Source organism: Lepidochelys kempii, chromosome 1, assembly GCF_965140265.1.
Source record: "Lepidochelys kempii isolate rLepKem1 chromosome 1, rLepKem1.hap2, whole genome shotgun sequence".
Taxonomy (NCBI): domain Eukaryota; kingdom Metazoa; phylum Chordata; order Testudines; family Cheloniidae; genus Lepidochelys; species Lepidochelys kempii.
The window spans coordinates 154388303-154404763 of NC_133256.1; the positions used below are offsets into that span (position 1 = coordinate 154388303).

The following is a 16461-nucleotide window of genomic DNA, read 5'->3' on the forward strand; positions in this document are numbered from 1 at the left end:
TCTTTTTCTTGCTTTAAAACCAAGGATGACATAATTCTGAAAGAGCTCTGGTGGTTGCAGAAAACTGCAGAGTTTTTAGTTTTGCACAATAACATTAGGTTTGGTAAAAGGTTTATATTTGTATTAGAAAGAAGATGCATTTATAAAATGTGCTTTGTTCAGTACAATACAGCACTGTGAAAATATCTGTACTTCTCTTTTACAGGCTGTTCGCTGCTATGAATCTCTGATATTGAAAGCTGAAGGAAAGGTCGAGTCTGATTTCTTTTGTCAGTTAGGTCACTTCAACCTCTTATTGGAAGATTATCCAAAAGGTAAGGCTTTTTATCACATTTTTATAGCAGTTTTAATAACCATAGTGTCTTTAATGACCCAGATTTGATTATGACACCATAATATAACCATAAATATTGGGTAGATTAACATCGGCAGTTTCTGTTGGCTTGCACCATGCTTCAAAGTCCGTAACAAAATAAGTAATATGTCGCCGTACTGAGGAATACTTTTGTTCTTCCCTTCCCCCAGAGAAACCTTGTGGGCAAGTGTTTTAGTAGAACATGTTTAATGGTTCACAAACAGATGTGAGTAATATACAAACATAGTACCTAATTGTTCCCCACGTTTCTTTTGTTGCTGAAAATGTTCAAAAATAAAGTAAACCGACTACAGCATAACCATAAGTGTATATCGGATGTAGGCATGGATATGACAACTAGAATAAGAGTTGGTATTAGAAATGAAAAGGAGACCTAAATGTATACCAGGAATATTGTTCAGATCCCTGATCTGCGCTTGGTACAAGCCCGAGGAAAAGGGGTCAGGTATTAAGCAGCATTTGTGCTCTCCGAAGTCTGTGAACAGCCAGAGATTGGTGTTTGGCCCTGATGTAAGTTACAGCAATCTGAAGGTTGTTCTAACTTATGTGGGCTGAAAAAACCATGATGCAAGTTGTTCCAACAGGCTAGCATAGCACTTTGGCCTGTGCCACTGCTGCTTCTTTCCCACTTGGTCATTCCCTAGGTAAGGCGTTCCAGTGCACCAAATGAGCCAACCAATGCAGACTAAATAGAGTAGGGGTTCTCAAACTAGGGGTCGGGACCCCTCAGGGTGTAACAAGGTTATTACATGGTGGGTCATGAGTTATCAGCCTCGACCCCAAACCCTGCTTTGCCTCCAGCATTTGTAATGATGTTAAATATATAAAAAAGTGTTTTTAATTTATAAGGGGGGGTCGCACGCAGAGGATTGCTGTGTGAAAGGGGTCACCAGTACAGAAATTTCAGAACCACTGAAATAGAGCATTTTCAAGACATCTACCTCATGCTAATGGAATCATGGTCAGCAGTCACCCTTCTTTACCACCACAAACTCGTCAGCTGTGGGCTACCTAACGTGGTCTGCGTCACTGAAACATGGTTGGCTGACAAGACCAGCACAGTGCTAGCTCACCTTGCGGTATTAAGCTACTCTGAACACTTAGACATGGAGAATGGTAGAATAGTGATTTTATTCTCCTCCAGGTTCAAGTGCAGAAGAGACTAGTTTAACATCAAAGAGGGTATCCTCTTAATCTGAGAGTGCTGATAAATCGATTATGGGCATCCTGCTAATCTACAGAGCTAGGGACACCAAAGGCTTCCTAACCCTCCCTCCCTCCCTCCCCCCAAGACATTACCTAACATGGTTCTGAGGTTCACATGACTTAGCTTGTGGGAGACTTCGTCCATGTAGAATGACACTTCAGACAACAGCAGCAAAAAGCGATCCTCTTCACCTTTGGCTGCATGCAGATAATATTCCTCCCCTCCCCTGTACGCTTTGGACTGGATCCTTGTGCTGGACATTAGAAACACACAAGCTAATCTGTGTCCTTATCTCACCACCAGCTCCTTCAGGTAAAAATTCCTCTCCCCCATCACAAGACAAGAAAAAGCAACCACGAAAGTTCACCCTAGAAGATTACCAGCTCCAACAAATGCTAAAACTTTACTGATAGAAAAGCTACTAAACTTAGTATTGTGACAGTGAAAAACTACCATCGCTCCCAGGTTGCTGCCGTAGACCCTCTGGCATTGAAGTGCCTTCTCCTACACCATTGCTCTCGCAGATCCCCCTTGGCATTTGGATGACCTGTGATTGGAAAAAGTAGAAAGGAAGAAAGCTAGTGGCATTTGACACTGAGCAGCATCAAGCGTTCTTGGAGGAAAACACTGTCTGATGCAGATAGGTTTAAGTATGAAGAATTTTTCTCAATCTGTGCCACTGTAGTGTTGAAGGCTCATGTTGTCTTCGCTGCCAAAATAGGTGTGTGTTTAAATGAGATTGGTAACTCAAGTTAGCCATCTTGCTGTACAAACACATACCTTTTTGGCAGTGAAAAGACCTAGACTAAGAGCTTTTCTTGTCAATGAGAGGCAGAAACTTTTTGGTTGGTAAATAACTTTATAAATCCAAAATGCCTTGATTCCGTCATGGTTTTTGCTAAAACGATCAGCAGTGAAATAGTTAACAATCCAGACATAAATTGTTTGCCTGTTTGTTAGTTTTAATGCCTCATTTAGCTCAATGGAGAGATTATGCATCTCTGAGTTTATTATTTCAGGCTGTCCTCAGGTGCAAAACAACACTAAACTGGTTAATACTGGGTGCATCTTGTCATGATTTTCTCCACAACCTCAACAGCTAGAATTCATTTTTTTTAAATGAAAGCTTAAATTCTGGAACAAACTGCCCCAAGAGGATTCAGTGACAAATTCTGTCTAAAATGGAGAGAGGAAACATGGGTTTGGGTTATTTTCATCCAAGGCTTTTGTTGATACTGATGTTGAAATTCTCCAAACTGAGAATTTTAACCACTATCACATACAGTGGATTAGAACGTCATGTGTGCCTGAGCACTGTTTGATTCCATGGATAAAGGGTGAGGGGTGGGAAGCATATTTTATGCTATTTTTCTGCTTACTTTCCTAATCTTGGAGGCTGTGGATTCCCAGCAGAAGTCCTGTAATGGTGCTGACTAAGACATGGGCTAGTTCCTCCGCTCCAACTGTGTCCTCTGTGCTATGCTGAGGATTTGGATGAGTTTCTGTTACCACTCTCCTTTCTGGTAATTGGGAATTTACATATAAAGTCTGTGTTGGTTTCAACTCTTTTCACATGTGATGTGGAAGAGTTCGAAGGATTTGGGTGTTTCCTGGATTTGTTGTATTTAAGTTTTAAGAGAATACTGTTCTGTATGTGCTCTTGATCACTTTTTGGCCTGTGGTGTGCTAAGTAACCTTGAAGGAGAAGGAGCCAGAGGATCATGTTGGATCAATGTAGTCTGCAGTACTGTAGAACCTTGGAGTTATGAACACCAGAGTTATGAACTTATCAGTCAACCACACAGCTCATTTGGAACCACAAATATGCAATCAGTCAGTAGCAGAGACAACAAAAAAGCAAGTACAGTACTGTGTTAAACGTAAACCCTTAAAATAAGGGAAAGCAGCATTTTTCTTCTGCATAGTAAAGTTTCAAAGCTGTATTAAGTCAATGTTCAGTTGAATACCTTTGAAAGAACAACCATAACGTTTTGTTCAGTGATGCGAACAGCCTCCATTCACGAGGTGTTCGAGTGACTCTGAGTTTCTACTGTTTTATCCACATGTTTGGGTAATGCAGGCTACATCATACTTCTGGAGCTTCTTTCACAATGAAGCCATAAATGGACATCTTGTTGACCACTGATCTACATTAAACAGTGTCAGTTCGAGTTCCTGGGAGTTTTTTGCATCTCTTTAGTTCTTGTGTGTACATGCTGTTTGTGTGCTATGATTATATGGTACACATTTGACACAACATTTTTGGGTCTTTTGTCTATTCTTGAAGTTGATTCCAATTAAAACTGAGGTAGGGGAGATGAGCTGAACGGTGAAGCAAGGTCCCTTTGCTCCCCATATGTTTTGACCTTAGCTGGGACTGTGACGATTGTAGTGAAAGTGTGCAGAGCTGACAGTCTGACTCCAGTATGTTGAAAAATGTGGTGGTGGGAAGGTGGCAGCATGATCTGCCACGAAATGGTCTGTAGTAGGTTAGTGTCATCTCTTGCTCATTTCTGCAGCAATTTGTCACACCTGTAAATGCAACTCCTGTTGCTCCTGTGTGTGGAGGAAGAGGGAATTGTTGGTAGTTGCATCCTGCCTCTTAAATGCATGCCATTGAGAACCAGCTTCTGTTTCTCATAGAGGTGCTGCTGCTGCTCCTGTGTAGAGAGGAAAGAGCAACAGCCTCGGGAGAGGCTCAGCCCCTATCCTCAACTGCCAGTGTCAAGAAAGGGTACTGGGATTATGTCCTCCTTCCTCCTTAGGGGCTCAGTCTTTTGTATCTGTCTCTGACTTGACTGGCAGAAATGAAATGGGGAAGCCTGCTCTTCACTTAAGAGCCTCCAGAGTCTTAGGCTACGTCTACACTTATGGGCATGTAGAATACAGACATTGCATGCCCAGTTGGCATGTATATAAATAGCAGTGTAGACAGTGAGGAACTGCTTAGGCAAGTACAATACAGACACATGAGAGCCTTTAGGTATATACCCTACATGGCTCTCTACATGCCCACACAGTGCCTCCTACATGTACACTGCTCTTTTTACTGATGTAGTGTCCTGCTGCCAGAGCCTTTCTCTGCCTCAGTGAAAGTCTCTGGAAGTGGTAAAAGGCTCCAGCAGCTTCCCACTTCTGAAGCCTTTCCAGGCTGCAGGGAAAGACTCTAGAGAAAGGGGGGGCAGGGGGCCCTGGGAGGGAGCTGTTAGTGCCTTTCTCTGCTACATTGCCCCTGCCAGAACCGTTCTTTGCCATATGTAGCTACGCATCACAGGACGGATGCAGCGTGCTTTTCACTGCAGTGTGTAGCTACACGTGCTGTAGACTTTGCTGCAAGTATAGACAAGACCTTAGCAGTATCCAGATTTTTCCGTTTTTGAGGGAGTCTCCCTCCCCTGTGGAAATCTCCATTTTTTTATTACATAGACAATAAGAATTACAATAGGAATAGTGAGAATAAACAAAGAATTAGAAAATAAATTCGATATGATTGGGATTATGCAACACATCAGGTTTCAATCCCATGACTGATGTTAAAATCACGGGATATGCTGTGTTTAAGAAAGATACAATGGGAGGTATGGTACATAGTGTGGCACTCTCCATTAAAGATACCACTACCTGCTCTAGAGTTATTGACAATTCTGAAGGAGAGGACTGGGATGCTTATAGATCAAAGGATTAACTGATAAATCACAGGTGGTAGTGGGGTGGGGAGTTGGGGGGGGGTGGAGTCTGCTATAGACCACCAAATCAGACAAAGGAACAGGAGGAGCAGCTCCTTAAACTTCTGTCTATAGTGTGTAGATGGAAATATTGCATTATTGGGAATTTCAGTCTGGGGGACATATGCCGGAGATCTCTTGCTGCCACTTGTAAAATATCTTTGGAGGTTCTAAAAATATATATAACTTTCAAACAAAGTACTGAAACCAACTTGCAATAATTGTACATTAGACCTAATTTAGACAGATGAAGATGAATTGATCACTGAACTAAAAATTTGTGGTTGCTCAGGTGATAAGAACATAAGAATGGGCATACTGGGTCGGACCAATGGTCCATCTAGCCCAGTATACTGTCTTCAGACAGTTGCTAGTGCCAGATTCTTCAGAGGGAATGAACAGAACAGGGCTGTTTGGAGTGATCCATCACCTGTTGTCCAATTGTAGCTTTGGGCAGTTGGAGGTTTAGGGACACCTAGACCATGGGGTTGCATCTCTAACCATCTTGGCTAATAGCGTTGATAGGTAAATTCACGGAGAACAGGTCCAAGTATTTTTTTGAACCCGGTTATGTTTTTGGCCTTCACAACATTCCCTGGCAATGAGCTGCACATGTTGACTGTGTGTTCTGTGAAGTACTTCCTTATGTTTGTTTTAAACTTGCTGCTTATGAATTTAATTGGATGACCCCTAGTTCTTGTATTATGTGAAAGAAGTAAATAACACTTCCCTATTCACTTTCTCCATACTAGTCATGACTTTATTCATGACTGTCATATCCCCCACTTCAGTCATTTCTTTTCCAGGCTGAACAGTTGCAGTTGTCTGGATCTCTCCTCCTATGGAAGCTGTTCCATATCCCTAATCATTTTTGTTGCCCATCTCTGTATCTTTTCTAATTCTAATGTGTCTTTTTGGGGATGAGGTGACCTGAACTGTACGCAGTATTCAAGGTGTGGGTATACCATGGATTTATATAATGGCATTATGATATTTTCTGTGTGATCTATCCCTTTCCTAATGGTTCCTAACATTCTGTTTGCTTTTTTGACTGCTGCTGTGCACTGAGCAGATGATTTCAGGGAACTATCCATGATGACTCCCAAGATCTTTAAGTGGTAACAGCTAATTCAAAACCCATCATTTTGTATGTATAGCTGGGATTATTTTTTGCATTGTGCATTATTATCAACACTGAATTTCATCTGCCATTTTGTTGCCCAGTCACCTAGTCTTGTGAGATCCCTTAGTTAATTCTAAAGCTGAAGGCAAAGAGTTACAATCTTGAGTAATTTTGCATTGTGTGTGAATTTTATCTCCTCACTATTCACCCCTTTTTCCAGATCGTTTATGAAAATTTATGTCTGTTTTCATTTGCTGTGTGCAACTAGAACATCAAGTAGTGGGTATACTTGGTGCTTTAAGAAGGCCAGTTTCCAAAGGTGAAAGCCGTCACATGCTAAAATTGAGTGGGAGGAAGTACTTAAATATAATTCCCATTTTTATGTTTAAGAACTCTTTATTAGATGCTTCAAAACACATAATTCCGCAGTCAAGAAAGAAGGCTTATTTGATTTTAAAAAATCCTGTTTTGGAGGGGAGGTGAAAGTAATAAAAATTAGTAATCTATAACAAAACATTAGGGAAGCTGAAAGCAAGGAGTACCTGTCAGCACACCAGTTAAGAGTTTTAGACAGTTAAGAGAAGCTAAAGATGCAAGTGGAAAAAAATCTATGGCCAGTAGGGTCAAGGACAAAGAGTTCTTTAAATATATTGGGAACAAGCAAAATTCTAGCAATAGGTCTGATGCTAGACAAAGATGATAAATCATCAATCAAAAGGCAAAAAAGGCAGAAGTATTTAAATATTTCTGTTCAGTATTTGAAAGAAAACAGGATAGTGTATTCTTATCTTAGTGATAATGAAATACATTCTATTCAGTCAATAACTAAGGAATATGTTAAACAGGAACAGTTTTTAACATTTTAAAATCTGTAGGACTAGATAACTTGCACCACAAATATCAAAAGAATTGATGGAAAAGCTCTGATCCATTAATGTTGATTTTTAACATCTTAGAACACTGGAATTTCCAGAGGACTAGGAGAAAGCGAATATTGTGCCAGTATTTGAAAAGGGTAAATGGCAAGATCCGGGAAGCTATAGGCTGATTAGCCTGACATTAATCACAGGCAAAGTCATGGAAAGAATGGTATGGGACAAAATCAGTAAACAATTATGAGGTGGTAGCATAATTAATACTAATCAACATGGCTTAATGGAAAATATGTCTTGTCAAAATCAGTGTCTTTTGATCTAATCAAATAATACTAATTTTGACAAGTTTGGTTAATAAATTATTGACATAATATACTTTGCCTTTTGTAAGGCATTTGACTTAGTCCTACATGTCATTTTAATTTTGGGAGGAAAAAATACTATATAAAATTAATATAGCTCATATTAAATGGATTAAAAGCTAATTTACAGAATACAAAAAGTAATTGTAAATTGGTGTGTTTTTGTTGGGGTCTGGCAGGTCTCTGTTCATGGTCCAATGCTATTTAATATGTTTATCAATGATCTGGAAGAAAATATAAGTGCTGGTAAAGTTTGCAGATGCCACAAAAACTGGAGTGATAAATAAAGATGGGGAGAGGTCAGTCTACAGGCCAATGTGGATCACTTGGTGGTAAGGTTGACTTATTCGAACATGCTTTAATACAGCCACTGCAAGTTCTACATCTAGGAACAAAAAACATAGGTTACATTTATAAGAAGGTGCACTGTATCCTGAGAAGCAGCAACTGTGTAAAGGATTTAAGGGGTCAGGATAGATAAGCAATTGAACATGCCACACAGCATTATGGTGTGAAAGAGAGCAAAGTACTACTGAAGTAGGAGTAGGGAGGTGGTATTACCTTTTGTATAGGATATAAGTGAATTGGAAGCTGAAGGTAAACAAATTCAGACTAGAAATAAAATACAAACTTCTAAGTGAAGATAATAATCCTAATAGTTAGTTTTACCTTGGGAAGTAGTAGATTCCCCATTTGAAGTCTTTGAGATCAAGACTGAACCCCTTTCTAAAAGATAGGGTATAGGTCAAATAGGTATGAACTTGATGCAGAAATTATTGGATGAGGTTCTTTGGCTTGTGTTATGGAGGAGATCAGACTAGATTATAATACAGTCCTAGTTTTTATCTCTCTGCTGTTTATACTTTTCCTAAGGTGCACTACAATAGAATTGACGTGATGTTGTCTAAACAATTCTGATTATCAGCAGTGCAGTTCACCAGTCTTGTTAATCTTACTCTGATGTTGTTTGGGAATCAGGAATACAGAACTGCATTGGTTTGCATTTGGAAGGTTGGATTCTGTATAAATGGATGGGTTTAGACTTTCCTTCTTCCAGGAAGGCGTCCTACTTGTCATTGATAAATAGGTGAGTGTGTACTTAAAGCTGTTGTCCAAAGCTTAACCACAGAGCTCTGTAAACAGGGCATCCAGTATTTGTGTATAAAAACTGATACAATTCAGTGATAAAGAAAACGTCAAGATATTTGCAAAAGTGTGGATTGCTGACCTGGTCACACCTAAATTTCTAGTCATTTTAACAGATGATACTAAGTGAAGTAAAGGTTTACTTCACTCAAGTATTTTAAACCTGGTACACTGAACATTGATGCAGTCTTGATGAAATGTCATTGCTGTATGCCTTGCTTATCAAGGTTGTGTTGATGTCCCTGTGGATTTTATAACATGCTATTTATTCAGTGCAATGAACAGAAGAATCATTCTATTTGGTCACTAGATAAAATGTCTGAAATTATCTGATAATGCAGATACTTAAAGAGCATAAATCATGTATGTGACTGAAGTACAATAAATATTACAGTGAATAAATTGTTAATAAAATTGTTTCTACATAGTTGATGGGCCACAGCAGTGCTTATATCTTGTTTGCAAATACTGAGTGCATGGTGGTGAGCAGTGCACAAACATTTGTAGCAAAATTGTGCACTTGTTTTAAAACTTCTATAAAACTGTCAGTGAAATTGTGCCTCTTTTAAAGTGGTATATTTTAAGACAGTCTTGGGGTTATCGCTGAAAAATTGAGCTAATTGTAAAAATCTTGGCTTTTGAAGAGTTCCTGGTTTGTTTACTAAGAATTTTTGAAAAAGTAAACAGTCTTTGACTACATATTCTGTGAAAGAAATAGGTATTTTAATTGTGTAAATTTAATAGTCAGTACAGTTTCTTGTAGTGATAGACAGTAGCTCAATCTCTAGAGAACTTTTAGTTTGGTCACTGTTTTGATAGACCGTTACAGCCTCAAATTAGTATTGTAATTGGGGACTACTCTATTGCTCTGTGTGGACAGCTTTGAACTAAAAAAAACATTTTTAATCTTAATTAAAAAAATTGCACATGTGTGATAAAATTAATACTTTTGCTGCTACTGTAGATATCCCCATCTTTTTTCCCTCTGTTCAGGAGTGATATTTTGGGGTCCATGGAGTCTGCTGGAGGTTCTTAACTCCGGTTAATTGTCAGTGGAAAACTTGATTCTTCTTAGAGTGCTGTCCCTGTGGGTGCTCCACTCTAGGTGATGCTGCGTCCCGGCACCGTTGATCAGAGATCTTCAGTAGCCATGTCTGGTTGGGACACACGCGCTCAGTTGGTATCTCCCGTCTCATTAGAATCTTCCTGAGCGCTTGCGTCCTGCACCCTCCTCAGTTCCTTCTCAACTGTCCTTGGCTGAAGATGGGGCTCGGGGCACTGCTGATCCTCTTCCCTGGTTTCTGAAGGAAACAATTACAAAGAACATAGAAATAGTAACATCCCAGTTGTTTCCCTTCCTTTAGAATAGTTACTTAGTTTAAAAAAAAAAAAAAAAAAACCCAAAAACCCCACAACTTTTTTCTTCAAGTTTGTCTCCCGCTGAGACACTCTCCCCTGGCATTACTAGTGCAATAATGCCAGGGGCTTCAGGATTCAGGAAATGTGCTTCCTGTCAGGACTTTATGCCAAGGCCCAATGGACACTTGCGTTGTGTGAAGTGCCTCAGCGAGACGCACGTCCCTGCCAAGTGTGTCCACTACACAAGCCTCAAAAGCAGGGCTTGTCATGACAGGGACCTGCGGCTGAAAATGCGTCTCATGCAGAAATCTCTGGAGATGGGCAATGGCAAACCCTCTCCCTCAGGCTCCCCTGCCAGGTCAGAACCGACCGGGAGCCCGGCTTCACCCTCTCACGTGAAGAGGCAAGAAGCCCTAATGTCTCTCCTCAGACACTCAAGAGGGTAAAGGATCTCCTGCAGGGTCTTTACCCTTGGTGTTGTCAGCGCCGAGAGCAGGCAACTCTGACCACCCCTGCACTTCACAAGCAACTCACAGGGGGCTCAAAAGCAGGGACCCAACTTCCTCCAGTGGGAAGCTCTCCTTGGCACCAGTTCCCCTGGCACTGATAATTGACCCAGTGCTGACAATACGTTCCACCCTGGTGCCGTGTTGGCACCAAGCCTGCCTGCCTGCCACCCCCCTCCCCACCCCCCCACCCCCCAGCAGATTCAGACCCCCTGTGGGGCTCTCACAAACAGCTCTTGGCTCCTGCAAAAGTGAAACTAAAATTACTCTGGGCTGCTGCTCACACTTCACGCTCTGCAGCACACCAGCCTAGGGAGCAGCAAAAATTCCTGCATCAGCAGGATATCTCTGTGGCCCCTAAGCCTGACTCTCTGCTCCTAGACATGGAGCACTCATTGATTGAACAGCAGCTCTCACCACCTGACCTGGATACTTTCACTGATAGTGAGAATGGCACACAGCAGCAGGCACAGTTCTCCCTGCCTGAGTCTTCCCCTCCACTGGAGCCATACATACCCCAAGACATGAGGCATCATAAGAATCAGCCTCAGTTCCCCTACTTTGTTCCCCAGTGGCTGGGACCCAACTTTTTCCTACCCGGTGCCTTGGCCTCAGTGGTACCCATGGTCGCCTCCTGCCACCGCTCCTCCTTGCGCCCTTTCTACTGGACAGCAAGCTCGTATTACACCTAGATCCCCAGCTCTGTCAACATCTAGAGCTCCCGAACCCCCTCCTGAAGACGTGGGATATGAACCCTTCCCGGATTTACCGGCTCCTGTCTCGCTATCAGTCGCAGAAGTCGCCCTCATGCATCCACCTCCACAAAATGTGGACTACTTTAAGCAATTTCAGGAACTTTTCAAGAGACTGGCACTCATCCAGGACATCCCTTTGGAGGTAGTCCAGGAGACACAACATAAGCTTCTCAAAATCCTCCAACCCTCTGCACCTTCGAAGATCGCAATACCCATAAACGAAGCTCTCCTAGAACCAGCTGGTACTCTCTGGCAGACCCCTGCCTCCATTCTACCAATATGCAGGAAAGCTGATCATAAATACTACGTGCCCATGAGGGACGTCGATTTTCTTATTTTCCCACCCACAATTCTATTGTGGTGGATGCAGCAACGCAGAGAACAAAGCAGCCATGCTTCCGGCCCACTCCGCAGGACAAGGACCTCAAATGCCTTGACCTCCTGGACCACAAGGTCCTCTTCTACTCTATACCTTCTACTCTATACCTCTTCTACTTTACAATTTAGAATTACAGATTATTCCGCCCTCCTTGCAAGCTAGGACCGTGACAACTACAACAAGCTCTTTGATTTGCCTCCCGTATACTGGAGGACAGGAGAGCAGACTTCAAGTTAGTCCTCGTCAAAGGTCAGTTGGTGTCTAGGATGGCACTACAAGCATCCATGGACATGGCTGATCCAGCAGCCTGCACCACTGCAGTGGTGATGTGCCGCTCTTCCTGGCTCTCGGCATCCGGTATCCCCAAAGGTTTGCAGTCCAAAGTGGAGGATCTCCCCTTTGACAAAGATAAACTCTTTAAAAAACAAACGATGAAGTCCTTCACACTGTGAAAGACTCCAGAGCCACTTTGCGCACATTGGGCATATAGCTATTCATCCCCAGGAGACCATGGTATCAACCTTATCAGAGGCCCAGCGCACAACAATATCACCGACCCCAGTCCAGACTGGATGACACTGAGAAAAACCGCAACAGATCTCCTAGGTGCAGGCAAAACCAGGCACAACGGACTACTTCCCACCTTCAGGTAAAAAACAATTTTGAAGTGCTGGTCGGGGGTCTGCACGACCACCCCTTGACTCTGCCACTTATTTGCCCATTTGGCTACCGCCTTCAAGCTTTCCACCATGTCTGGCAACAGATGACACAGGACCGCTGCGTCCTGGAAATAGCTCAGTCAGGTTACTCCATCCCTTTCCCCTTCCCAGTTCCTCTTTGGGACCCCTCTCACGAGCACCTTCTCTGTGTGGAGATAGCTCATCTTCTCCACCTCGGTGCAGTCGAACATGTACCGACGCAACATCAGGGAAAAGGATTCTACTCCCACTACTTTCTAATCCAAAAGATAGGTGGGGGTGGAGACCTATATTGGACCTACACCGACTCCACTCCTAAGACTTATCTGCAAAAGTGGAAATTCTTCTCCATCTGGTGCTTCCACAGATGCCTAGTACCCCAGACTGCAACCCTCTGACATCTTGGACTATCTTTTTTGAACTAAAACAGGACAGGCTTTCGCTCAGTTCTATCAGAGTACACCTCCCGGCCCTTACCACCTTTCATGACACTCTGGACGGCTATTCACTTTCACCCACCCCACCATGAAACGCTTCATCACGGGCCTGGAAAATCTCTACACTGAGATGCATTCACCAGTAGCCTCCTGGAGTGTCAACCTAGTTTTCCGCGCTCTTATGAAACCCCATTTCGAGCCCCTGGCCACCTCATCCCTGCACCACATGTCCATGAAAGTGGCTTTCTTGGTTGCCATAACGTCAACAAGAAGGGTTGGTGAAATAAGCACCCTGATGGCCTACCCTCCCTACACCATTTTCTCTAAATACAAGCTTAATATACAAACCCGCTCCAAATTCCTCCCCAAGGTGGTGTCTACCTTCCACCTTAACCAATCAATACACTTACCTGTATTCCATCCCAAGCCTTACACGACTCCACAGGAAGCTGTATTACATACCCTCGATGTCTGATGGGCTCTTGCATTCTATCTTGACAGAACTACACCATTTCGTGAATCCCCTAGGCTATTTGTTTCTGCTACCAAGAGATCAAAGGGTGACGCGATCTCTAAGCAAAGACTCTCCAAGTGAATCTCTGTCTGCATCAGATCCTGCTATCAGACCCAAAATGTTCAACACCATAGGGTGTTAGGAGTCATTTTACTAGAGCAATGTCAACATCTAGCCTTCCTCCACAACATACCTGTTACAGACATATGCAAGGCAGCCACGTGGACATCTGACCACACATTTGCCAAACATTATGCTATCACATGGGATACCATGGCAGACACCATAGTCGACCATATGGTACTGTCTACCGTTGTCCCTCACATAACTCCAAAATCCCACCAACCATAGTGGGTACTGCTTCACATTCACCTAGAGTGGAGCACCCACAGGGACAGCACTCGAAGAAGAAGAGAAAGTCACTCACCTTGCAGTAACTGAGGCTCTTCGAGATGTGTGTCCCTCTGAGTGCTCCACTACCCGCCCTCCTCCCCTCTACTTTGGAGTACTAGTATGGTTTCTCCATGGTACAGAAGGAACTGAGGTGGGTGCGGGACTCGCGCTCAGGAAGATTCCAGCGAGACGGGAGATGCCAACTGAGCACATGCGTCCCGACCAGGCACTGCTACCGAAGATCTCTGATCAACAGCACCGGGACACACCGTCACCTAGAGTGGAGCACCCACAGGGGGACACATCTCGAAGAACCTCAGTTACTGCAAGGTGAGTAACTTTCTCTTGTGGCTATCATCCATTATGGGGAGCTTACCAAATTGCCATATTGTGTGTTACTTTGAGATAGTATATTTGGAACTTTTAAGAGGGCTGTAGTTATAATGTGGTGATTTTACTTGCATAGTAAAACTACTGCAAGAATAATTTTTTTTAATTATAAAATTTTGGTGTTCTGGAGCTTTGTGATTGTAGTCCTGTGGCGTTTTTATATATATATTTTTAAGTAGCAAGAAGGATTAAAATCTTTGGCATGAGCAACCCAGTTGTGTTTTGGTGGATTTTTATTGTTTAGCCCAGACTGTTTAAGATGCCTCTGAGCAATAATGAAAAATAAGCAATTCTAGAGAATTAAATAACCAGGCTTTAATGGATCATTAGCTCTCTGCCTACACCCCTCTTCTTTGTGCTGTCTCTCTCCCCTCCCCTCCCAAAAATAACCCTTCTTGATGAAATCCCTTCAAGGGAGAATGGTATGTTGGGGACACTAGGAAATGTATCTGTGTGTATTTGTATTCTGAGAATATATAACCACCACAAACCTGAGATCTCTAGATCTCTTGTATCAGCTTTGAGTGTGGCCCTTAAGAAGATAGAGAAATCTTGGGAAATAATCTTAGGATAAAAAATTGATATAATGTAAGTAATATCTACTTGAAGAAAAAGGTAATTAATTACGTGCTTAATCAGTTGCTTGAGACAATGTTGCATTTTATATTACAATATGCATTTTAATATTCCTAATAGCATTTTTGAGAGGTAGATATATAGTATATCCTTTGAAGGATTTCTGAGCTAAATGTGATCCAGCTGTGCTCTTCAGGGGATGTCTTCTTCATCTCAGAAATGTATTATAGAATGGATGTATCAACTTTAGGCTCTCTTGTTGTGTATTATTTAAAGAGTGCTTATAATACTGATAACTTTCATTGCTGTTGTGGTACTTAGTTTAGTTAACTCTTTTATGTTTACTGTTAACCTTGCGTCTTCTAATGATGGCCATAGTTAGCTGGTTATAACCATTGTTGGGTGAAAACTAAGCTTATGACCATTCACTCTCAGGTGTCCCATTTCTCTGGGGACTAATTAGATGTTGTCTTGTCTTTCAAGATAGCTTGGGCAACAAGACTGATTTTCCCTAAAGTAATCACACATTTGTCATCCTCTCAGCTTAGAGCATCTGTGAGAGAGTAGTCTTATACCTCAGATCCACAGTTCTGTTAATAGATCCCTTGTTAAGCTTACAAAGACCCACTTGTAGGATATGGCACTCCTGGTGTTGAGCTGTGGAACTGCCTTGAAAAGCTGTCTTGTATGCACAAGAGAGCTTGTGCGAGGTGAAATCATTGCCCTACTTTCTATAAGGGAATGACCCCCACCCCTCAGTTCCTTCGCCAATAGTGCAGTGTTAACAGAATTCACCTTTGTGCCCTCAGGGTAGACTTTTCCATAGTCTATCTTATTTTCTTCAGTTAGCTTGTAAACAGTAGCATAGAATAGTTTAACGCCCTTCTCCAGAGAGCCTTTGGTCTCACTGCGATCATGTTGAGCCCTGTAGGGGCTTTAAGAGATGTGCCTGTTATCCATGAATCATACCAAAGACCAACTCCCATGTTCAGTGCCTTCTGTCTGGATGAGACCCACTTGGTAACCTAGTGTGCAATTCTGTTCTATATAGGTCTTATACCATGCTCATCATGATAGTACACCTCTACCCCGATATAACGCGACCCAATATAACACAGGTTCGCATACAAAGCGGTAAAGATCCAACACGCTGCTCTGAGCAGTGTGTTAAGGGTGCCGAGCTGGGCCAGGGCTGAGGGGTTGGATAAGGGGCTGAGGGTCTCAGGGGCGGTCAAGGGCTCTCCGCCCCCCCCCCCCCTCGGGTCTGGGAAGCAGGAGCTGTGGGGGGGCACTTTTGGGGGCCCCGCAATCCCTAATCCTGGGGGATTAGCGGGGTGCTGGGAGCAGCCCACTCCTCTTCCCTCGCCCTGGCCCCAGCCGTGTCGCTTGGGGGAAGGGATCCCTCCCGCACTCACTGGCAGCGGCTGAAATGGAGCGGCCCAGCCCACTCCACCAGCTCCCAGCCGCGATACTCTGCTTCCTGCCACAGGTGAGTGCGGGGGGCGTCTTTTCCCCAACCTCCCCGCACTCACCGGTGGCGGGAAGCGGAGTGCCATGGCTGGGAGGTGGTGGAGTGGAGTGGTCTGGGGCCGCGTTGCTCCGCTTCCTGCTGCTACTGGTGATTGCCTGTCGGGGGGCGA

The 16461-nt window shown here is 43.1% G+C and overlaps 1 protein-coding gene across 9 annotated transcripts in view; it reads left to right on the plus strand.

The window, feature by feature from the left end:
- KDM6A (lysine demethylase 6A) overlaps positions 1 to 16461 on the plus strand; it is a 280386-nt gene that overhangs the window by 40176 nt on the left and 223749 nt on the right. For 8 of the 9 annotated variants that reach the window (XM_073359011.1, XM_073358944.1, XM_073358964.1 and 5 more), the window contains exon 3: positions 206 to 314. The exons of the other annotated variant lie outside the window; for it this stretch is intronic. In XM_073359011.1, coding sequence (XP_073215112.1) covers positions 206 to 314 — 109 coding nt within the window. The remainder of the gene's footprint in view (positions 1 to 205; positions 315 to 16461) is intronic. 9 annotated transcript variants of the gene reach the window in all.